At 40.9% G+C, this 26,157-nt stretch overlaps 1 protein-coding gene across 4 annotated transcripts in view; it reads right to left on the reverse strand.

Moving 5' to 3' along the window:
- LOC127367926 (kelch-like protein 29) overlaps positions 1 to 26,157 on the reverse strand; it is a 201,858-nt gene that overhangs the window by 92,989 nt on the left and 82,712 nt on the right. For all 4 annotated transcript variants that reach the window (XM_051408182.1, XM_051408181.1, XM_051408183.1 and 1 more), the window contains 2 exons: positions 7,822 to 7,969; positions 4,035 to 4,577 (listed from right to left, as the gene is read on the reverse strand). In XM_051408182.1, coding sequence (XP_051264142.1) covers positions 4,035 to 4,577; positions 7,822 to 7,969 — 691 coding nt within the window. The remainder of the gene's footprint in view (positions 1 to 4,034; positions 4,578 to 7,821; positions 7,970 to 26,157) is intronic.

Raw genomic sequence — 26,157 nt, forward strand, 5'->3', positions numbered from 1 at the left:
ATGCTAAGCTGGGAAGAAAATATCAAATTTATCATTTAAGTGGATGGCATAGGTAACAGCAGTAACCTTAAAAACAGGTTGGGATATGTGGAAATGATAACTTCCCTTTGATATTAATGTGTTTTTAAGTCGTGCGCTGCCTTTAAATGGTGTTCAATCATGTTTGCAATGAGAGAGTCCGTCCCTGCTGAGCTCCGCACTAGCTTCTCGTGGCTGATATTCATCAAGACAGCCATCGATTTTAATGACTTGGTCAACAAACACACGCCGACTCTGCTCTCAGCATCTCCCTCTCTCTCATGTTCACCCTCTCTCTGTATCTATCTCTTCTTCTCTCGCCTCCCCGTGTCCTGTTTTTGTTGTTGTTGTTGTTTTTATTGTTCTTTTAAACAAATTGTCAGTCATCCTGTATTCCCACATTTTACAAAATGTGCTGACGGCTGTGATTGCTGTGGCCCGAGCTGCAGATGCGGATAGATTATTTAAGCGGTGGAAAGCTTGGTGAAATTTTGTTTTCATCTGCAGTTTAGAGAAACAAAGAGAAGACAGTAAAAAAAATAAAAAATGTGCAAGGGAGTGGGTGGTGTGAAGGAAATTAACAATCGGCAAGAAGGTGTGGAGTTTGATTTGTACACTTTGACAGGCAGGTATTATGAAAAACCCTGCTGTGGATTGAGAAAACCAGGTAGGCAGATCACAGCCTGGTGACTGGCATATCTCAGTAGGTGATGAGGTTAAAGCTGCCTTCAAGCTGCTCTATGTGAATCTTCACACACGCACACAAAAATAAGGCATTCACACAAACATATACAAATACACATATTACATACTGTAAACAGAAATACAGACAACTACTTAGACAGACAGACACACATACAGACATACACCCACAGAGAGAGGCACACACAGTTGTTGATGTGCCCACTGATGCAGAGCGAAGACAAATTGCTCCCTTTGAAGGCAAAGCCAAATCAAACACGGAGTGTGATTTCTGTCACTGTGGTGTTTGGCTTTAAGGCTGTGAGGCTGACATCTGACAAAACATCCATGCAGTCACACCCAAGAAGTTGTGCATGCATGCCACCGCACACTCAAACCCACATTTGTACATACAAAAACACGCACGCACGCACGCACGCACACACGCACGCACACATGCACGCACACACGCACACATGCACACACACACAGCTGCCTGTTGTGCAGCTGGATTAAGGAGGAAGAGCTCTGTCAGCTCCTCCAAGATCCAGGCCTTTGCCATCAAAAAGCCACAAAACCTCCTCTGCACATCAGCGCTTACTAGCATTGTGTCTAGAGGCTAAAGCTTTTTTTTTAATGCAGCAACACAATCACATAAGTAGTGGCTTTAGTATTTAAACTGTTTGTCCAATAATCACTTCGCAAAACCCTCTGATGTGAGATGCATGACCAGGATTTGGCCGTAGCGAGTGCATTACACGTTTAAATGAACACCAGAACAGTGAGCACATTCACTAAAGTTAAAGCCTAAATTTGCTTGATATATGTTTCTTTCTTTTCTTTTTTTTTTTTTTTTTTACCTCTGTCAGGATGATAATTCATCGGCAATTCAAGCAGCGTCTTCCACATGTCAGTCAGTGGCACAGCATGAGTTTGGGCACCTCATTTATTCTCTTTTTTGGCTTTTACCCCAGAAGCTCTGACTAGGTTCACCCTGTCTGAGTGAATTTGTATCTAGCTTGTGGGTGTGCACGAGGGTTTTTATTGCACTTTACCAATCTAAATTTCCTTGAGGACAAAATAAAGCCTGTGTGTGTGTGTGTGTATGAGAGAGAGAGAAAGAAAGAGAGAGAGAGAAGCAACAGAACAAGAAATATAGCATGCCTGTCTTTCTGTATTGACTTCATTTAGTTTCATGCCAGATATGTGTAACCCACAATCTCTGCCCTGGGATCAGATTTGCCAACCCTCTTATCCTCAACTCAGCCATTAGGGGGCTGTAGAAACACTGAACTCTAACCTTTAGCTGCATTCCTTTCGCTTCACAAACTACTTTTATTTTGTTTTTTGTCGAAGCAGAAAAAGAAAAGTGCCAACAGCACGGCCAAGATAACTGTAACGGAAGCGAGCCAGAATGGCAAGGCTGTAAGAGCTGAGCCTCCATATTTTACCACTATGCCGCTACAGCAAGACAGTAGGTACCCTTGCCATATTGATATGCAGTGTTAATTGATTAAAAAGAGAATTCGTGAGACCTGCAGGGACTTGGGATTTGTGACCTCTCGGACCGAGTGAGACAGCAGAGGGAAGGGCGAGGTAGCAAGAAAAGAGATGGGAAGTAACAGAGAGAGATAATCAGAAAGACAGAAAAGCACAGACAGAACAACAGCAGTGGGTAGAGAGTGAGGGGCAGGCCAGTCAGGGTGATATCGCGGTGATTACAGCAGCAAAGTTAAGTATTTCTGTCAGTGGAGAGGTCTGCCTCACCACTCAGGAGGAGGCTGAAGAGGGCATCATGGCCACTAATTTACTGGTGCTCAACATTTTACCTATATCCACTGTCCATGTGACATGATCCTAATGACATGCTTACTGTACTAACTACTATTCAATGCAAAGCCGGGATGAAAAACTGCTAAAATGGATGAGGAGATGTGATATTCAAGTGCCTCCATTTGCAGTTTTACCTTCATAAGGGCCTAGACAAGATTTCCGCTGTGTATAATGTCTATAAGTTGACACAAGGACGTTTTACGTTTGGCATTTGAAATACAGTAGCTGACAAACCATGTCTATACAACCTGAATATATTGACTTTATCATAACATAAGTCACAGTAACAATGTTTCCATTGCTGGTTTCCAGTAATCCTAGTGTTTTCCTTTGCTGTAAAATGCAGCTGTATAGATACTGTAATTCCAATTAAACTCTAGCTTCTTTGGCCTTTTAGAAGAAGGTCAATAAATTTTGACATGTACATGGTTAATGGATCACGACAGTCTATTCAACACAGAAGCTAAGAAGCTCTCATTCAATAGAGACCGGACTAAGCCGACGAGCCCGTCTGATTATCCATTTCCAATTCTACCTGCAGTCTCATTTCAATGTATCGCAGGCGGCCTCCAGAATAATTGCTTTTTTGCAATCTACAAGTTCATTTGCACACATTTTATTGATCAAAATGAGTCAGGAAAAAGAAAACAATCTAAACCTAAATTAAAAGCTTCATTAAATGTGAAAATTGGTCGGGGAATTGCGAACATCTGTTTCTAGCGCCCTGCGTCATAAACTCCAAGGTTAAACCAAACACCAATTTACGGCTTGCAGACTCAGGCATGAGTCGGAGCTGTGAAGCACCTTCACAAACACAGCACAAGTCAACAAGGCTTCAAACAATTTCGAGAGAGATGCGAGGGCAGGGACTGAAAGCTCTTCCTGCCTTATGTTTAGTAGGCCTTGTGAGTACTGAAACTAACAGCGGTAAAAAGATTAACTTGACACACTTTTAACCAATTTCAGAGCACAACAGTAGAGATGCTGTTGTATAGTAGTTTGAGATCAGTACAACATGTTTCTCTTTCCAAAGTATCCACCATAGGCAGTATTACAGGATTTTAGATGCAGCCATCTCAGTGCTGCTTTAGGTGCACCTCCGTTCTCTGTGACCTTGGAGCAGCTTTGAAGTGAATTTGCTCTGGTTGCAAGTTGTATTTTAACAACCCCTTGCTTGAGTGTTTGCAGCCTTGTTTATGACTGTTGGCATCTGATACTGCTCTGGTATACAGACAGAGGGCAGAGGCCTGTGCGTTTCATTCCAGCACGGCCCCACATAAGGGGAGGTCACGAGGAATAGAGAGCTAAGAGTACATTGATTTAATACCTAACACCTCCCTGGCTTGAATTCACTTCTGAGCTTATGTTGCCAGCTGAACAGATCTGCTTTGATTTAGCCTTTCAAAGTTATTCCTGACAGGTTCCATATCTGGAAGAGTGATTCTAAAAAAACCTGAAGTCCGCCTTTGCAGAGCACATCAGCAGAGGCTGTCTGTGCTTACCTTTAGGGTGTCCTGGGTCACTGAACTCGTACTTCCCCATCCCGACTGTCCGCAGCATTTGCAGCCCATTAGGACCATCCTGATTGTCTGCTGCGGTGGGCTGGCCCTGCGCTGCTGCTGCCGCTGCCGCTGCCGCCGCCTGTCCATTGGTGAGAGGCAGAGCGGGGTGCTGGATGAGGCCGGGGTGAGAGGTTAAGTGGCCATTGCCCATCACGCTGTGAGGGTTTGGGTGAACCACCTGGTTGGCCTGGGCAGTAAGGGCGGACGGTGCAACTGTGGGTTGAGCGGAAGGGTATGGAGGCTGGTTGGGCATGCTCAGCACCATAGAGGGCGGCTGCTGGGTCGATTGTGGCGTTAGCTGGAAGTGGGCAGTCATGAGAGGGTGCTGCGGGGGTATTGGTGTCTGGATGGATGGGGTTACTCCAATGATGGGTGACTGTGCAGTCACGCTGTGGCTGTAGGAGGGCGGCTGGGGTAGGCCATAGGTGTGGGGCAAGAGGCTGGGTTGGCTCACCGCTGCTACTGGTGCAGCCCAGGTCGGACCTACAGACAAAACAGATAAGATATTGATCAATTGTATATCCAGCTTTTATACTATAACCACTTTTCAATGTTTTTCTATACTGCAAACTGATTTGCTGTGTTTTGGTAATCCAGAGGCAAAGCTGGAAACAAGGGCAAAGTGCTGATTTTAAGTCTTGCATTAGATGATCAAATAGAGACAGAAAAACAGCATGAGAAGACAGATTCCAGCTTGAGTCTGTTCCTCTCCACACCACAACTGTGAGTGTGCCGCTCTGCTTCAGTCCAAGTTTGTTTTTGACTTGAGACTTGATATCAAACACAAAATATCTGAAGCAATGTACAGATCTGTGCCCAAGATCAACACTATAATAAGATTAAGAGATTTATTTTGCTACAAGATGAACAAATACTTTTCTGAATGTGAAAGCATACATGCTCAGTGTATGAGGCAGTCGACACTATTATCTGTGTAGGAGTCTGTGTTTACCCAGACAGTGGGAGCCAATCATTTCTCTACCCTGAGGCGCTATAGATGCTATGGCTGTGCTGGGAAGACACAGCCATATTGGGCTTGAACGCTGCCTTCCTCCCTCCCTCACCCATTCGCTTCCACTCCCTCATCTCTAGCTCCTCCTGCCATGGTCTAAGCTCCAAAAATAGCCGACAAGTCTGCCAAGGGGCCAAAGGCTAAATCACAGCATGCAAAAAACCAAAGAAAAGAAAAAAGAAGCCCAAATTATTCATGATACTAGGCCTGCTGATATAATAGCCCGGGCAGAGAGGGATGGAGAGGGAAGGCAAGATAAAGACAGACAGCGAGAAGAAAAGAAAGAAAAGAGAAGAGGGTGAGAATATAAGACTCCAGAGGAGAGGCCAGTTCTGTTCATAATTCACATGTCATTGAGCTAATCGGCACAAACACTGTATTTAATTTCCCTTCTTTTGTATCTCAAAAGGATAAAAGGCTCCTAATCAAATGGGTTAGTATAATAATTCCACATCTTAAAAAGTTTCAAGGTTTTAATGGAGTGATAGCACTGATACCAAATTCGAGGCTATTGATTAGTATCTTCCACTGCACTACTTTTACTCTCCTGTATTATTTTATTTTATTTTATACTTATCCCTTTTAATGGTATTTAAATGTCTTTTTATTTTGCCTTATGTTCTTTTTCCATTTTAACTTGATGTTTTTTATGTTTTATGTATAGGCCAAGGTTAAGGTTACTTTATTGTCTCCCATACAAATAAATTGTCTTGGATTAAGTAACTGCTGCTTTAGCCCAGACATCACAGTAAATCCACATTAAATATAAACACGTGCAAACATTATCCTAGGATAAAACTAAAATGTAACTAAAATAAAACAAAAATTTGTCAGAAAATCAGTTGAAAACTTACAAAGAAGGCATACTTCTCATAACATACACATCTTCATACATAATTTACAAGCAACAACACCTCTCACTTTACATGTTATCTCCTGTCTGTACTCTAAGATTTGCTCATTAATAAGTTTGACCGACAGAGGAATGAATGAATGCTTATAACAATTGTGCTTACAAAAACAGACCTTGTACAGTACCTCCTTCCAGAGTTCATTAGCACATTAGTTCATTAGCATGTAAAGCACTCTGAATTGCTTCTTGAATTGTTGCAATATACTATACTGTACTAATAAAATAATTTGATATATACGCAACTAATCTGGCATATTTTCTTAAGTCTAAAGAAATGCATCAAAAAAAGAACTATATTCATACAAAGCAACTGAAGTTGAAACAAAACTTTATTTTTCAAAGACCAACTTTCTTTAACAGACACAACAGTAAAGTTTCTGTTGAAAGAAACCGTTGATTAATTCTGGCACAGTTGGCAGAGAACTTTCTGGCAACACAGTTCAGTGAAGTGTGGAGAGGAGCTGGCTTCGTTGCAAACGCCAGTCACAGTTTGGAATAGCGCACACACGCGAATCAATATGCAACACTATGCTCGGATTTGAGTGTCATATGCGACAGCGTGCTAGGTCGGTGACATCTCACTCTCCTCACGCTTCACTCCAAGCTGTAGTGTGGGCGTGGGAGCTGCGGTGGTGGGAGGAGGGTGAGCAAAGCCTCATTCACTTACACACAATAATAAGATCTCTGGAGCCATGGTCAGTTCAGTTAGACCCTCAGTGCACAGCTGGAGGCTGTGGCTGCACAGCATGGGGGTGTGGGCGACGGTGGGGGGGCAGAGCACCGCAAGAGGCAGAAACATCCAAACTGCATCCTTTCATCGTGAGAGCACCTCGAATGGTTTCTGCTACAGAAACATTCCTCTTGGGTAGATGATCAAACTGTTTAATAATTAATGCATGAACCAATCTACATGTAAGATATGTGAATTTATATTAGGAGGCGAGTGGTACAGGCAGTAGCAAGGGCTGAACCATGTTTGGTGCATGATGCTTTGCTACCACACAGTCGAGCAGCTGCCGACAATCTGAATTTGTTGAGCTGGAATTTCCATTGGAACTCTGTGCCAGTATTATTCTTAAATGAGACATGATGAGCAGGAGGCAGAGGCCAGCAGAGCAATGGAAGGAAATTAACTGCTCTAGGGCAGAGCCATTCTGGGCGAGTTCATTACAATAAGAGTAAAAAACTTCAATGCTGGCTTAACTCGTTAATGTCGAGACTGCGCACTGTGCTGCGATGCCACTATTGCTGTTTTAAAGGGGCATGAATAGAATAAGGTCGACATCTAAATTAGACCTGGTGGAGATCATTTGGAGGACTTTCAGAGTCTCACTACATAGGTTTAATTTAGACTAAATCAGCTTCAGTTAGTGACACAATAACATTAACAAGGACAATAAAATGAGAGCAGAGTGAAAGTGGTGGGAGACTGGAAGGCTTGTGAAGGTACAATATGGACTTTTCTAGCTTTTTTTTAACTTCTTGATATCATATTGACATTTGTATAATAACATGCATAATTACGCTGGTTTGTGTAAAGATGGTTTTTGTGGGTGTTAATTATGCATGATTGTGTATGTAGAGTATGCATGTTGTGGAGGCAAGCATGTATTTTATGTAGGGCAAGGCAGCCAAGATGTCTCATTAGCATTGGATGCAAGTGGAGCTGGCCAGAACCGTCTGGGGTGTAGCACATACACCCCACACTGCAGTGTGCGGGTGTATCGATGATGTAAAGATTACATTACTGTAAACTCACTGTGTGAATGTGTCTTTCAGCACGTGTGTGTGTGATTCATTACCGGTAGGCTCACTGTCTCGATGTTGCTTGGCAGGGGGCTCATCTGTATCCCAGGGTGTGAGCTGGTTGATGGGCGTCTGTCCCCACCTCACCCCTGGAGCCAGCAGCAGTCCTGGGGTCTGACTGTCTCCAGGAGACAGACCGGAGACCTGCAGCACAGCAATGAAAAACAACATCACTGATTAGAGCATCATATGAAAAAAAACTAAAACGAAAGAATTGTGCGAGAATTACAACCAAACCACTTCACACCCCCTTATCTTTAGATCCCATACTACGTAGCTTGTCTGTAAATGACCCTGAAATAAATTTTAGCGACAACTATGGTTTAAATACAATATTTCATTGTATAGCTTGAATGAAAAAATAAAGAAATCATAGCCATCCAACTGTTTTTTTGTCTTGAAGTGAGCTGTGATGATGAAGTATGGCATACAATTAGCAGTGAGTGAGTACTGATTACAGCCTATATATAATGGGAACAAGGGAAATAAAATCTTGTTCACAGCCTCAAGTGTCTTTGCAGAAAGACCAATATTTCTCTTTTTATATACTAATAACAATTAACTTTCTAGTGTGGGCTACATCCAAATTCAGATCATTTCCTATGAGACTGCGTATATCTTAATTTTGCAATGAATTAAACATTGTGTTCAGTCAAGTGAGATAATAGAATTCTGAACACAAATACGACAAATAGAGTAAATAGAGAGAAAACCTTTTGCAGGGATGACAGAAAAGAAAAATGTAATTTCAAAAAAGAGAATGAAAAGCTTGGTGACAATGTGTGTATGGAGGTAAGACCAATGCAACTTCACCAAACCAAACTAAGAATTCCTTGAGCCTCTCTTTGCACCCACATCTCTAATATTTTGCTCTGGTAGGGGAGTAAGAAATGTTATCAGGCAAGCCCAAGCTGATGAAAACACAGGGTCAATCACCACTGGACCCCTGAGCAATATTCGCCTCTCCCTATCTGCAGTTTGGACGCTTGGTCTGACAACCAGGCAGGGAGAGGGCAGAGCCAAGCCTGATTCCCCTGCTCGCCCCAGCCAGCCTCCTGAGTTAATAGAAAAGACCTGGTCACCAGGCCCCTCCTGCGTCCTTTCCTGGCTGATCCCCTCCATCCCTCAATTCCATTATCCTCCCTGACCCGGCGTCCACTTCATCAAGCATGCCATCATGCATTCCAACAAACCCTGACAAAACGCAGGACTGACCGCATGGCGACAAAAATGCAGTCCAAACTGTTTGGTTCACAGCGAATGAATGTGTAGCTTTACATATCGGATCGATCCCATTTCAGGAAATTCACCCTCCCTGCTTTAAGATGGATTTATCACAGTTTTATAGGGCCTTTAACACTTGAAGACATTACATGGTATCGATGCAGCACAACATCTGCTCTGTAATAAACAACTTCACAATGGCAGACAAGTTCAATGAGTGTCACTTACTTGATAAATCCATACTGAAAGTTATCTGACAGTTAGTAAGTGCTGGGGGCAAAAGAGAAAAAAAACAGCGAAGGGAAACATCTGAAGGCAAAGTAGAAAACAGAGTGATGGAGTGAGAGAATGAAGCTCGGTTTAGGGGGGAGACAGGCTGTCAGGTCTTTTTGTCCAGCTCAACCTGTCGACTTCAGACAAGAGAAAACTGAAATGGTTTACTCAGAGAATGCCCTAAGCGCTCAATTTCATCTGAGAGCCCTGGAGACTTAGGGAGGGAAAATTCTGACCATTTTCAAGGTGAGGAGTTGCTTTCTATAGCCCACTATTTGTTTTAATGAGCGTTTTTCCTCCTCCGCTCTGTGTGCTTTACTGTATTCCTCTCCAGCCATGCTTTACCTTCCGCTCTATACAGGCAACTCCTCATTAACTTGCAGCATTGACTCTCTTACTTTCCTTTAGCCCTGCACCTGCCTCATAATATTCTCTCATTAATACTCCCACCCATTTACCCAAAACAGAGGAGAAAAAAAAACAGGAAAAATCTCTTCTGCTGAAAGGCAATCCATCTGTCACAGTTTTAGAGCACCAGAAAAAAAAAAAAGGTTCTTAGTCAGCGCCATCACATTGACAGTATATCAGCTAGGCTCAGGAACAATCCTGACTTGAAAATGATCAAGGTTAGATAGAAAATACACACACACACACAGAGGAAAACACAAGTGTGTATGCACACACACAGCAGGTGAAAATACATGTGCACGCGTACACACACACACACACACACACACACACACACACACACACACACACACACACACACACACACACACACACACACACACACACACACACACACACACACACACACACACACACACACACACACGAGCCAGGAGATATCAGACAAGATGTTTATTAAGACGGTAGACTTGCTGCAGGTAGGCAGGAAGGTACTGCAGGTTCTGGGACAGCGCCTGCCATTTTCTCTCAATTTTATTTGCTCTCCCTATTTCCAGCCCCCTCCTCCCTGGCCGCCCATTATCACTGGGCAGCAGATGGTTTCCTCTGACTCGACAAAAAACCATGCTGGAGTACAGGAGGGGAGCCAGATAAATAATTTTTGAGTCGTGCCAAGCCATTCTATGTTTGTCGTCAAGCTGGCTGGGGAGGGGTTATTTTGTACCGTAGGCAACATCCGTGCATATGGACCACATACTGTAAATGTGGAATGTAGCACTTAAACACAGATGCACACAAAGGTGCAGTCACGTTTGAGCACACATGCATACCTATGCATACTGTATATAACTGCCTGTACACATAAAAGATGTTCTTCTTAACCAGCTGAACTTTGAGTTTTATGTCTGCACACAAGCAATTATGTGCAGAATTTTCATTATACATTAATCTGTTAAATACTTTGTCAGTTAATTGTGGTATATAAAACGATTAAAAGTTCCCAAATACAACAATGACTTATTTACAATGCTTACAATTCTACACCAAAAAATATTCAGTATACATCTGCATAAATCAAATGCAGAGAGCCTGAAATATGCAAATTATTTCTGACATTTTTCGATGAAAAATTACTAAATATATCTAATAGATTAATTGATTGTTTCAGGTCAAGCGCAAAACATAAGGTCAGTCATGTAGACTTAAGCAGCATTTTATATTTGCAACTTGCTTGACCTTTCTGTTATCAAAAATTGCAGTAATGTTATATATTTAACATTTAAAAAAAAATAAAAAATGTTGCCTGTCCATTTTCATCCAAATTGCCCTGTAAAGCCTTTCTCAGAATTTGAAGTAGCAATCCATCTGCCCCTACTGCACAATCACACATGCAGATACACATGAGAACACACATGCATGCACAGCAAAAGCTAGAAGGATCTTCACCCTTTCTCAAACCTCTGAATGTTGCAGACATGTCAGAATCGGTGTATTGAAGAGAGGCAGATAAAATCAAGACGCATCAGGCCTAAATATATACTTGTCCTCCTCCGTCCGGGCAGCGGAGACAGCAGTCTGATTCTGGCTGGCGTATCAGCTATTTTCTTGGACATGGCAAACACTGACATCTGTCATCATGTACGCTCTACTATCTCACAATAGTAGGCAGCATTAATGTGCCTACCAGAACCTCTTGCCGCTGGCCACCATCTGCTGTGGGCACACATAAGGGGGGCCTTGTGGTGAACCAGGGCTCTGGGCTTTGATTGCTTTTGACTCATCCACAACATCCACATCCAAATAAACAGAAAGCGTTTGCTCATGGCTTTGTGTTTGCCTTTGCATTTCGTTCGAGCCAGCCCTTGTTTGAGTGAGGTATTGCACCAGTTCAATCCCGTAATAACACGGGGTAGGTAGGACACCGGGCTTCCACAGAAAACTACCACCATGAACATTCTGTATAAGCTCCAGCTCTTGGTACCTATTGTGCTCATGGTATGGGCCGGTATACCTAAGCCTCAACATATAGTTCTCCCATCCAGTTAAGAGATGGCTTTAGTTTCCCCAGAGAAATTACTTTATTGCTCGACTCGGGCCGAAATAGCAAGAGAGAGCGAGAGAAGGAGAAAGAGATGAGTATGTCTATAACACCCAGGTCCCATTGGGGTAAACAACGTTACAGCACACACTGATCAAATCAACTAACTGCTATGAGATTTAATAACAGGTCTGGATGAAAAAAAGGTGTGCTGTTGTGAGAGCAAAGCTGGTTTTGAAGAAAAAAAAAAAAGAGAGGATGGTTGAGGGAGGGGTTGGGCCTTAAATGGAGAAAGGCGCTCACACAAACACACACGTAGCAGGTCAGTAACAAAACCACAGTAAAAAGCTAATCTCATGAAATGTCATTAGCACAACTGCCAGACACAATGAGATAGCAGTGTGCAGGCCAGTGCTACACCGGTTGATTATGTTCTACCTTTTAAGGTTCAGTGTTCCTCTGGTGGCAAAGCTCTTTACACACAAGAGGAAAATAACAGTCCGCAGGCGAGGAGGAGGTTCACTGTTGTGTGATATCACTCAGCTGGCATGGTAATCAGGCCTGTTAATGTGCAGTTGTTATCATGATAGCTTTATCATTTAATCTATTCCAAAAGGATTCAGGAAACGCTCCTGGATTTCTGGTGGTCCAGTACGGAGCTGCCATTATGGTTTAATTTAAATGCATCCGAGAAAATACACCTCCACAATCAGCTGGCTATCTCTGGGGAGATGCATGTACACAAATTTAATTCTAATCAAAATTTCAATAACAGCGGTCACTGCTGTGCTCTGCTATATCGTGTGCAACCCGTAAAATAATGTCACATTGTAATTCCACACCACGAACAAATCATAAAAAAACAGTATGTGTGGGCAAGGAAATGAAATTCAACTCCGACAGAATGGCTTTTTCTTCCCTTTGGCCAGGCACGGACAGACACAGCGAATTTGGCTGAAATGTGGAGGGTGATGGAAATAATGGCTTTCCTCAGAGAAAAGAAGCAGAAAGAACGGCAGCGAAGGAGGGAGTGAAAGATTGAGAAGCAGAGTAAGACAAACCCATCCATCACATAGCCTTGTATCATTGCCTTTGACAGATCATTTTCAGTTTTTCTAAAATGGAGAGGAAAAAAAAACTCCTTTTACTCCTCCTGCTCCGTCCAAAAGCTCCAACCAAGTGTGGTCCAAAACTGACCACGAGTGCACAAAAGCGTGCGACTCATTTCCTTTCGAACACTATTCACTTACTGTATAGAGGTATCTCTTTTCCATGACAACGCGCTGACACCTAAATGTGCAGTGGATTTGTTCTGGGCTTCCGTCATAATGGTGCTGAACGCTGGAGCCGAACCATGGGGCAGCTGTGTCCAATCTATTAGACTGGAACATAGCAGCGCATCTCACGAGTATACAAAGAGACTACTGCGCCATTTTTGGCAGCCATCTTAAAATGGAGTGATGCTACAACATGCAGAACAGCGTGGAGCCACAGACAGAGAAGGTGCGCATTCAGTATGATGGCTGCATACTGAAGAGACAGAGAGGTAATTGAGGTAATGTTTCTTTTTACTTCAAATGATCCATTGTATCACACTCAAAAATGTGAACTGATAGCAGCGACTAGACATCGTGGAAGGTATAAAATGCTTCATTTCGTGAGTATTAAAAAGCAAATCTCGTGTAGATTTAAAGACCTTACTGAGAATTGGAGGTGCTAATATCTTAACTGACACTTCTTAACAGTCGGAGAAATTACTATGGATAAAAATCTGTAGCACTCTTATCACATCCCTCTCTACTGACCCAGGTAACATGGCTCCAATGGCAAAAACTGCACAATTATTTTGGACCAATACTTACATTACATAATTGGTGCATAACCTTGTGTTTTCTCACTATTATTGTCATAATGAGAAGGAACAAAGAATTCAGAAGAATTCAGTCAAAATAAACGGATATTAAGTAGGAAGAAAATTGGCTGCTAAATGTTTTTTAACAGCCAAACAGTTCTGTTGTTAGACTCAAATTTTAAAACAATGTTTATGGTGATTTAGTTTATTTTATTCATTATGAGTTTTATTCAAATGCTTGCCACTGTTTACAACATCGGCCTCTTTCTTAAAGAAATACAGCAGTTTTAAAACACATCATATCTGTAGTCACCATCTGCATCGAGACACTTAATACAAGAAAAATGTCAGCCATTACAGGTGGTTGACTGTTCATAACTGGCAGCTTGTGCAATAAAACTTGAAACTCCAAACAAAGCTGATCCCTCTGGGTGCCAACATTTAACACTGACCCCCGGCAGCACGACAGACAAACATAATGAAAACACACAACACAAGCGCCTGGTGGGTATATATGCTATTGATGCACCACAGAAAGGGCTATGGATACAGACTCTATAATTTCAAGCCCCGGGCCAAACGACTGAAGGGGAACGGACTTCACTTCCACTGAAATTCCAGCTAAGACACTCCCGACAGCTCGGCAAAGCTCCTGGCTCGACGCACACGTTCCAGAAAAGAGAGGCGTGATCGCAGGGGCGAGGCCGACAAGCTTCAGTGGAAAAGCAGGGATGGAAACCCCGCCTAATATCCCATGAGTGCTCCGAGGTTGCAGCACTTGCCCTCCAAACCCTACCTCAGCACCTCCTATTCTTGTGTTTTCTTTTCTCTTGCAGATACAGTGAAAGTGACTGGGGTGATACACAACATGAACATGTTTCAACTGTGGGACAAAGCAGCAGTGGTAAGATTTTCTTTTTTACAGAGGATGACTAGTGCTTGGACATGTGAGCTGTGGAGACTTCCTTATGTCATGGTAACACCTCCCAGAGGAGCGTGTCATGGGCCATGTTGGCCTTGGTTGGCACTGGCCGGGACAGTGAGAAACATAGGTCTCCAGCAGGCCATGACCCTGCCTGATATGTGGTGAGTGTTTGGGGAACAAAATATCCACTGCCTGTCACAGCAACAGCCTTGGAGACCCAGAGATGACTGTGTAGCTCTTGTCTGCGGTTAAAACTGAGGAAAAATGACTAAATGTGTGGCCTTGTGTGTGTGAGTGTGTAGCTGTAATAAAGGAGTGTTAACTGGGCAAACAGCCATTTAGCGCTAAAGAATAAATTGAATTTATATTGATATTGCAATACGAAGGGAAACAATATCTAGTTTGCCAAGAGTGCAGTGTGGGGAGTTTTTAAATGCATTTTACAATGCATGCAATCTGCAAGCCAAATTGCTTGGATGTTTTGGCTCATAGGCCAAAAATCAGATGACCATATGGCAAGGCTGGAAATAAGGAATAAAATGTAGTGCATGTTGTTGCAGAGGTTCACATTTATATAGAGGTTCAAATTCCAAATTGGCATATTGTCTGAACAAAAGAATCTCATTACTACTGCATAAATACACACTTCAATCTGTCTCTGACATATAGTGCTTCAACTTTGACAGCAGCATGTTTCGTTAATGTTCCTATCTTTACTGGAACATTTCCGTTTCAGTCCAATTTATTTGGTTGACATTACAGAATGTAAAGTATGTGGAAAGGCCTTATGTTATCAGGTTACTATTGTAGCAGCTAAATAGTTTTGAATTAAGCTTTCACTCTTTTCACTTCTTACTGCCAAGGACAAGTTAGCAGCTGCGTTTGACAAATTCATGGAAAATATTTACCTTCAACTTGGGAGAAGAAGCTATAAAACTAAACTAAAGTACTGCTTCACATTTTGTCTTCTCCAGTCCTGTATTCTGTTTGCTTGACTGTAGCCTTACATCTGCACACATTAAACGCAAACCTCCTCTACTATATCGCAAACAGTAACGGACAAAAGGATGTGATGGGAAGGCAGTGGATGTTTCTCCTGAGACACAAACATGTCACACAGTGTTGAGAGGTTTAACTAAACTCTGTAGAGTTCAGTCACAGTACAGCAGAGTTAACATGTCCAGTAAAAAAAACTACATTGTATATCTTGATGTGTATAATGAAATACAATAGCTGGACACTTTCAGGTCTGAAGTAAGCATGAAGCAAGCATAATTTGATAATCATTCAATGATGCATGCGTACGTAGAATTCATACAACATATTGGACTACTAGCAGAGCAGACAGGCAGTTAGTTGGATGCTACGATCTCATGGAGCTTCCTATGGACTTTCGCTGGGCACTGAAAGATCTGGCAGACAAAGAAGCAGCCTTTGGTCAATAGGGAGCACAACAACAGAACAGTCAGGTTTCTGGCCAACACCCATGCTGATCTGACAAAATGCCCAAATATGAGCTCTGAAATAGCTTATTTCAAACCAGATGGTATTTAAGTAAGCAGGGCTGTATTTTGTTTAACTTCCCATCCACAGGATTTAGTCTGCTAAAATGCACTGAAGCATTTTACAGTGTTACATCACCTCAGCACCTGGAGGGCAAAATCCCTAATCAGACTACAAGTATGAGTAATTAAACTGAAAATGCAGGCACAGCCAATGGCCAGTATTTGCTGCAAATGTGCTTAATTAATGATGCAGTGCTGCAACATTATGAGAGCACAATGAGAAAACGTATCAGTTCCACTTAGATGAACTCTGGACGTTGAAACGAATATGCCAGTTGGCTACAGAGTGCCTATCACCTTTCATTGGGGTTCCTAAAAATAGCAGTATTAAGTGAGGTACAGCAGAATCTGCATTACAGCACTGTCAAATCAAAACCCCTCATGACTCCACTAAGTTATATAATTACCTGTGTGCCTAGAAGCCTTTTACTATCTGTTATTTTTGCAGCCTTTTATTCACTACAGAGCATTTCCTGCTGAAATAAATAAAATGTGCTGTAATAGTTTACATTTAAGTCTCACAAAAAAAAGAGCTCAAATTCTAAATGTAGACCTATTTTATGTAAGTGGCATGACACGAGCAGGGATATGGACTTCTGCCTTAGACTTTATCAGCTAAAAAGACAAGTCGACATGAAGGAGTGCACAGGTAGCCACATGTGTAACCCGTGGCAATGTTCCAACCTTTGAGGTTTCAGTCTTGGAGCTCCAGCACTGCTCCCCCAGGGTTTGAGAGGAGACTGAAAGACTGGTTTATCCCACAAGATGAAGTGGTCAGTGCAGCTCTGTGCTCCTGCAAGCACAGGGGGGAGTCCACATAGCGCACTGCTTGGGGTAAGATATACACTGGAGAGACACGCTGGGATCATTAGAGACCCAAGACTCCTAAAGAAACTGAGAAATAGCCATGAACTACACTGCGGCAGGTGGATAAACAGACCTTGGCTTGAATTATGGGAGGATCTTTTAAGCAAAAGGCTTTTGAGTCTGTTTGGAGCAGCCTTTCAACTGCCTGTGAATGAGCTTTTCTTGATTTGGTCTAATGTTGTTGGTTTTTCAAATGCTAATGCTAATCTATACAGATGGCAGAAGTAATTTCAAGGTCCATATCCTGTGTCGAAAGTTACAATTGACAAGTAAAAATAGGATCTTTTTGAAGATTGGTTGATGTCTCCATGCTTGTTTTGTTTCAAAACGGCACACAATTTGGTATTAAAAAAACACTCAACACCCACACCAAAAAAAAAAAAAAAAATCAAGACTGCATAAATATTCTTGAGGAAAAAGTCTTGTATATCATTCAGAATATCCTTCAAAAACAGAAAAGGATAGATTCTGGACTATTATTACTCTAAGAATAAAATAAATCGACTTGAAAAACATATAAAACACTGCATCCTCTAAGCGCTTAGAAAGTCAGTGTTTTTAAATGCTTTTCCTTTTTATAAATACTGGAAAAGTTCTTTTTAGTCTGAAAGTACATATTTCAAGAGGTAAAATCGATGCAATGTGCCCGTCAATGCTGTAGTTCACAAAAATTCTCTATTTCCTTTGTGTTAATTTTGTGTTCAGTTTTGAAGGTGTCCAACTTTCTTTAGAAGACTCATATACTAAAGTTATACAAACCGCAGTATTGTAGAAAATCAAACAAACAGTGAATGTGTCAAGAAGTAATTCCTCTACCTAGTTCTATTCTATCTATTTGTCCTTCCCCATTTTACATTAAATTAGTGAGAATAACAGCTTAGTATCTATTTTATCACTCCCAGTGCCGGTGAAATGGGCAGACATCCAAAGATTTGCTTTGGATCTTGGTAACATGGACATGCACACATCAACATTTTTGAAAACTAGGACTTCAAAGACAAATCAAAACAAAAGAAAAAACATTTTTTAAATACCTTCTTTAGGCCAATATTTAGTCCCTTTGGCATTTATAAAGCTATTTCATTTTGTTTTTACATTTACTTGTTTGTTATGTGTTAATGTGAGAGATGAAAAAGTGTTTCTGCTACATGGACACAGACAGACAACATTAATATTCATGAGTTAGATGATTAATCACTTACATGGATGAGTCATGTTACTAAAAACTGCTCCTGCAGCCAAATATAAAACTAGAATACCAATGAGCATAGAAGTGGGGCTTAACACCTGAGCTGTCTCTTTCTCTCTGTCCTCTCACTTATGTAAGAAGACACATCACACACCCACTGATCAATAAAATGCAAAAACAGATATGTTAAAGTGTTCCTTGGATACAACAATGCTGGATATCTGCATTTGCTTTAAGCTACGGAAATGTTCAAAACAAGTGCTACAGAAAAACTGGAAATGTAACAAATGTGTCTCCAAAAGGACATTTCCTTGAACTGCAACATCTGAAAATATGAGTTATTTTGCAGCAGCTCACACAGCTGGTTTTTAAGTCAAGGTTCTTGGGGATTTTATCTAAAAGTCCCTCTTCTTGACCAGGAGTGAGCGCAGCCCCTTTACTGTATCTGAATGAGGTAATGATGCCACTGGAGGCGGGCTTTAAAGACACCTCTGTTGTCAGAGGCAGCACAAGTGTTGTACACAGAGTCCTATTTCCCTTACACGACCCTGCACACTGGTTCCCTGTGCACTTGTTGACAGGAGCTTGTAATCTGAAATAGTCTGCAGGGTTGAGCTGTTAAGTCCCTTGTAGGAATGGGATACAGTTAAGGTGGGAAAGGGAGGACGAAGAGGAATAAGAGGGTACATCTTCCCTCCAAAGCTTATTGAGCTGTCAGGTTTCAGTCCCTATCAGAGAGCATTGATTTCCCGTCACATATTCAACTGTATGTGCTATAACATCCATCTTTGACAAGAGCGCCTCGCATAATGGGCCTGCTTTGGTGGTTATGGCCACATCAGGAAGCCAGTCCCAATATTGATCTGTGTTGACGCCAAGCGTAGTCCTTTATTTAAATTGATCCATAACAGAGTGGCCAAGTGCTGGCTTCACACTCTGATCTTTAATGGAAACTATCAGACTGTACATCGAGAGAGACACAGCAAAGCCATCACAAGCTGTGACGTGGGGGCGGGCACAGAGACAACCGATAGGGCTAATACTTCTCGAAGTGTAGACTTAATATTTCCCTTTTGCAATGTATTCTCTGTGAATTCTGAACAACTGACTTGAAATTATTTTTTTTCCATTAGCATTTTAGTGACCTTTCCAGCACTCAATTCAGCCGTCAAAAAACTACCCTGCTGGGAAGCAATGAACCAAAATGAGCCGACGCACTAAAAACAACTGATGTAATGGATGTAGTAAACTTTTTATTAAGCACAACATTTATGTCATAAACAGTTGCATGAAAAATATATACAGCGCAAACACCGATTTGACTAAAGCACAATGTAAAATAAATTCTTTAAAACGCCCCAGAAATTGTAACCTGTAAAATGTATAACAGAGGAGCCGTTGCATTATATTATTATTAATCTTAAGCAATGAGAGACAATAAATACGTTGTGTTTTCCATAGAGACCAGACCTCATAATGGAGATATACAATGTGCATGCAGAGGACATTGCTTGAGAGAACAGTCACAATCTCTTGGCCATGCCCGGACATTAGTGAGAGTCATTAGGCTCATTTAAATGAGGTCGTTAAGCCGATGAAATGAGGCCGTATATTTGAGTGCAGAAACAAAAGAAAGAACCCTCCATTTCTCATTGGTACGCAATCTCTTCTAAGTCAAGTGTGCCATAACTCTGGCTGGAGGGAAGGGCCTGGGTGAGACATTTTGAGAGGCCAAAAGTCACCAGCTCCAGACAGTTCACAACATCCTTGATCACTGCCAAATTAACTTTAACACCAGTAATAAAGGCAACAACAACTTTAACATGCTTTTAGTGTTGTATGTAGAACTTGATAATGTAGCCATTGGGATGCTTTAATTAGTGTTTTGTTTTTTTCTTTAATATTGATATTATTAAACCTGTGGTGACTCATCAGAGCCACAAAAGGTTCTCTCTTACCTACAGCTATCTGGCAAACAGTGTCTCTGCTGTGAGGGAAATTCAAATATCATACATATAATTATGTTTGAATATCTTATTGGACATACTGTATATAATGTTTAATTTCCCTATGTGTGATCATTATGAATCTTGTATCATGTAACCTTTACCCGAGTTAACACTGACCCGGTTGCTTAAAGTATCATAAATATAACAATTAGGGATGTCCCGATCCGATCTCAACAATCGGTATCGGCACCAATCAATATGAAATGACTTGGCTCGGATTGGGGGCTAAAAAATCTTGATCAGGACATCCCTAATAACAAGATACAACAAAGAGTTCATGGAGTGTATGTGACTACAATTTTGTTTAAGGGTTACCAGTGCCAGGAAATAACATTTTGTTGTCATGTAGCAACACTAGAAACAATGGTGCCTCTGAGAGAGACTGTTGTTCCTGTGGGAGTGTTCACAGAAAAGACAAGGTTGGGCTTGTGGGAATTTTAGAGAAAGTTGCTAATTTGCAACAGTGAGAAAGGTCAGGACAGATAATGACGCAGGGAGACAGCCCAGCCTAGAGAAAGTATCAACAGGACAAAGAGACAAGATAGGACCCTTTAAGGTATAAAAAGGGTGAAGGATATCTCTCGGGGTGCACATTATGAACTAACCTTTGTTTTGTGTGCCATGCTCTCAGCATTATTAAAGATGTGACAATACTGTAATGGTGCACACACACAGAATCCAAAGAGGACACATTAGGAGGAGGCGGATAAATGAACGCTCTGGCAGTGCTAGTTTTGGATTTTCTGCTTTCAATGTCAGCCAGCCCAGAAACATATTACAGCTAAACAGTATACAAAAAAATGTTTAATATAGGCAATGCCATAACAGAATCTTGATTCATATTTGATCAGCAGGAATTTGCTGAAACTGATGCTTTTTGTTTTTCCTGGAAACTTATTCATTTTACTCCATTTCATATTAGAAATCTGGAAGTCTGGATGGTCAAAAGAAGATTATTAATGGGAAGAGTAAAAGAGTAGGCACACACAAGTAATGCAAAGATGAGAGAAACAAACGACAGAGACAGAAAGACAGACGGAGAAAGAGCACATTGTTCAACATTTATTGTTACACTTCCACTGTGAGGAGCCTAAACATGTTGAGAAGTGAAAACAATCACTTGGTTTGGAGACAAATCCTGCTTAAGTGCTGATCTAGGATTATGAGTCTGATTAAAAACGGTGTTCCTTTTGTTGTTCAAGTCTGATGAATCAGTCAAGGGTGATACAGCCAGAAGATGTGTCCTGGAATTAATCACATCCCACCTCTTTGTTTTGATCAAAGTGGGTCCTCTTTTCCTGTATTGCCTCATTTTCCATGCAGAGTACTAAGACTGAGGAGGAGCTCACAAAACATTCACAGCAAAGGATCTTGAAATGAGATGGATGAATTATTAATTACCGGTGCCTTTGTAAACTGCAGAAAATATAAAATGATGTGTTTGTGGGCTATGCAAGGTTTAAATCTTTTTTTCTCTTGCAGGTTTTCTCATCCTTTTCGCCCATTTCTGCAGCCGGGTGCAGCTCCATTGAAAATCTGGCGTATGGTAAATAGCCCTTAAATTAGGTCCCTGGCCTTCCAGCTTGGTTATCTGTGATGATCGGAACAGTGTGTGCTGCTTGAAAAGACCCATTTTCCCTCTGGCACATCATTTAACATGTCTCATTTACCAGGAAAATATGCAGGTCACACACCAAGAGATTTCTGGTCACATCCTTACCTCGCTCAATACAAATTTAAAGGATTTGAATTAGAACAACTATTACATTTCTTCTTCTCCTTGTGTTTCCACCTGATAAATATTAATGTTTTCTTTTTCTTTGACCACAATAAATTTTAAGTAGGTGCCTTCAGCAGAAAGAGAAAAAAATAGCCTTTTTACTTGGTAATGATAGCTCAACCTAGATCTTTGAGGGGCACGTTAATATAAAATAAGGAACTCTGGACACGGTAGAAGGAACATTATGCCAGGAATTGAACAAAAGGAGACAGAATCACTAACTCAAGCCATTTCAATATGTCAGCTTACAACTTAAGAGAGAGATAGAGAAGAAAAAAAGTGGGTTTGCATTTTAGACAACGAGTAAAATGTAATTTAAAAAGTCACTCTCAAAGTCAAGAGCCAGATCACATGAAACGTATTAATGTCATGTCAAGTCTGTGTTTATATTTAACTAATTTACACTGATGAAGGCCACAATGTTCAGGTGTCAGCCATTCAGTATTAAAGGGTTTTTTATATTCAGATGGCCTTGGTATTTTCTTTCATGTTAGCGTACAGTGCTCATGGTTTATTACAATTGAAGAACATTAGACTTTCAATCTTGCTCAAGCACACAAAGTAAAACTGTGGCGATTAGTGTACAAAAGCAAAATAAAGCAGTGAAAGATTTCTGTACTATGTACTATGGCTCGGCGCTATCTGATAATGTTTGAAAAATTATATACAGTACTTTTACTTAAAGCGACTATAAAATATATTCTTAATAACAATGTATCAAATGAAAATATGCAAACGTCAGAATATGAAAGGGGTCACTTGTAATGATGAACGTACACAGAATTATCACCCGAATCTGCAGCTCCCAGAGGGTTTAAGGAGCTTTATAGTCGGTTTCAGCTTATTGTTTATCTGTCCAGCTTTACTGTTTTGGTTCACTCTCACAGCACAAATTTTGGCCACAGCCGGCAGCTGTTTTTAGTGAAAAAGCTTTTGAAAAATGGGTTCTGTCAGTATTATATATTACACTACTAGATTATTGAAGCTGAACTTTAAGATGGCTGCAGCAGAGCATATATTTCCATTTCATAAACTGCTCATTAGAGTTTTTTTTAAATCTCTATCTGCAAAGTAACTATAACAGCTGTCAGATAAATGTAGTGGAGTAAAAGTCAGATATTTCCCTCTGACATGTAGTGGAATAAACATATGAAGTGGCTTTAAATTAAAAGACCAGAAGTACAGGTACCTCATTTAAGTACAATACTTGACTAAATGTACTTTGCCAAAGCAAATGCAGCCCTTAGTTACCTTCATCAACTGACACATTGTTGCTATACATGTTGCTATTGTTGCTATGCTATAAGTCTTGAAATCAATTTTTCTTTTTTTTGTGTGAATGAAAAATTGTTTCAATTTGCCTTTAAAGCAGTTGGCACCCAGATTGGTGGGGCAAATCGGCTGTATTAGAAATCTGGTACAGTTCAAGATATTCACTATTTAGCCTATGGTATTTATATTTCTTTCTTTTGTGTGTGTGTGTGTGTGTGTGTGTGTGTGTGTGTGTGTGTGTGTGTGTGTGTGTGTGCTTATTGAGAATCATGATTTGCTTCTCTACTAAACTTGCTTCTTTGAAACAATCCATGTAAGAATCCTGCAGTCTTGTAAGGAAGGAGATTCACAAAGCGACAGCTACCTTGCCAATCCTAGATGTTCTGCATTTCTATTTGCGTCTTTTATTGTGTAGGCATCATGGTTCAAATCAGCAGCTGTCATTCAATGAATTGCAGACAGTTTATTCAACTGCATGTATTCATTTTTAACCTCGTCAAGGTAATCGTTCTGCTGGGGACGCAGACACACCCACATCGTCCTCACTCTGCTTTTATTCTCCTGAGAGGGAAAAAAACCACACACACACACACACACACACACACACACACACACACACACACACACACACACACACACACACACACACACACACACACACACACACACACACACACACACACACACACACACACACACACACACACACACACACACACACACACACACACACACACCTCTGCTTAAAATGTTTCACTTACACGTTAGCAGACAAGATTTAAAATAACAAGACAATCACCCTCATTTTACATAATCTTCATTGCGGTTTCACAAAGCTCAACATAATAATTTAGTTGATTTTCAATTGGATTCTACCAGACTTTGTGTGATTTAACGTAAAGCCGCTTCGACTGCCCTTCAAGAAAGAATTAGGAAATACTTGCAAAGACTTTTCATGGCTGACTGCAAGTCAACAAACGGCAGAGCACAATAAACGCTGTGCTCTTTGCGCCCTTGGTAAAAGTCAGCCAATATTCTCTGTTTGAGTGGTAGCTGACATGGCTTGCTTGTTGAAATATAATTAAGATTTTGCCCAGTGAGTGAACAATACAAGTCCTTGATTGTGTCAAACTCAAAATGCCCTTTCAAGCAGCGATATTAACACCCGTTTCTTGTCAAATCTCTGAGCCAAACCAAATCATGTCATGCTAGGTCTAACAGTTGAGATTTTTTCGTGTTAATGAAGGACATGATCTTGTCAAACACAGAATGCACTCATTATTCTCTATATTTCCCAGTCGCTGACACTATCATGTAAAGACTAGGTCATTTAAGGTGCCGGCTAGAAATGTGCATTTTCCAGGAGCAGCAGGTCACAGCCTTCTTTCAAACAGCATACATTATTTGCATTTCAATTGACACATCCTGTTAAAGGTTCCTTTTTCTGAAATAAAATGTTATGTCAATGACACTTTCCCATACTCCTTTTGTGATAGTTCTGAACTTACTACCAAGTTTGTGTGAGGAGGACTCATGCTGACATCCAACATAGAAAAAGAGAACACGATCAAATCATCTTGGAAGGTTGGTCATAGTTGGCAATACTTAACATTTAAACAATGCTGCACATAAGTCCACAATAAATCCCAGCTGTGAAAATAACACATGCAAGCACTGTATACTGACTGCACTTGGCTTGCATTTGACAATATTTATTGCCGCCTCAGATGCAAGGCACTTCCCATAATGCCTCATGATGAAACGGTTCCAATTTCAATCTGACCTTGAGAGCGTTCTCTTTATGCAATGTTCTGACATACATCAGGAGACACTCAAGATGAGGCAGGACTGTGCAAACAGTCCCCAAAATCTGCTTCTTAATTGAGATGGCAGCTGGAGAATATCCAACAACAACAAAAACAACCTCAACACAGAAGTAAGGCTACACTGTGGGACAGAGGCTCTTTTTTCCTCCTTTTTTTTTTTGAGCAAAAGGGAAATATGACTCAAACTGGGCTGACATTTAGGCTATAGCTCACAGTAATAGCACCAGTAATGGATCAAATGAACAGGGGATGTCATAATGGAAGGGGAAGCAGGCAGCGATACAACAATCATACCTTACATTTTCATTTGTGTCAAATAACGACACACAGACACACACATACACACACGTCTCTCTTTCTAAATTACAGGCAATGACAGACATTACCCTCCTGGCATTGCTGCCGGAGAACGACACCGAATCAGACCACCAAGTCTTCTGGAACTGAGACAACAGCGCTACACTAGCAGAGATCAGTGCATCTTAAACAGGTCACAGACAACAAAAGAAGAGTACTGTACTCCTGTATTGACGCTACAATGCTGACAGTCAGACACACAAAGTAGCTTGCACACCTGTACAGTAATTTAAGACATAATCACCCCAGTATGTAAAGAAGAAGCGTGCCACTTCAGCACCAAGCAATTATAAAGTAATTACTTGATTTAATAAAGCTGTTACACTGACAATGATTGATTATAGTGAAATTAGTTTACTTCTAGTTTGTTGAAAATAACTTTAAAGCTGATGTCACTTTTAACAGAGTTTAAAGAGTAACATTGGGAACTAAAAAACAAAAATTAAAATAATGCTAATTTTAAGTGTGACTTCATATAGTACTGAGCAATATTATTTATAAAGATCATGCATTATTCTGTCACCAGTGCCATAACATGTTACCCAGATAGAGGAAAAATGTATTCTGTTACATATTACTGATCTGTTACAGATTACCTACTTAAAATTGTCAACCAGTAGTGTAATCCACCAGATTAATCAAATTTAGTAATCATAATCTAATTGCTTTCAATTACTTTTGGATTGCTTTGCCTCTAGACTCAGTAAAATATTATGTTGAACAGACAATTTATTCCATTCTAATTTG

The sequence above is a fragment of the Dicentrarchus labrax genome, unplaced genomic scaffold, assembly GCF_905237075.1.
Source record: "Dicentrarchus labrax unplaced genomic scaffold, dlabrax2021, whole genome shotgun sequence".
NCBI lineage: Eukaryota > Metazoa > Chordata > Actinopteri > Moronidae > Dicentrarchus > Dicentrarchus labrax.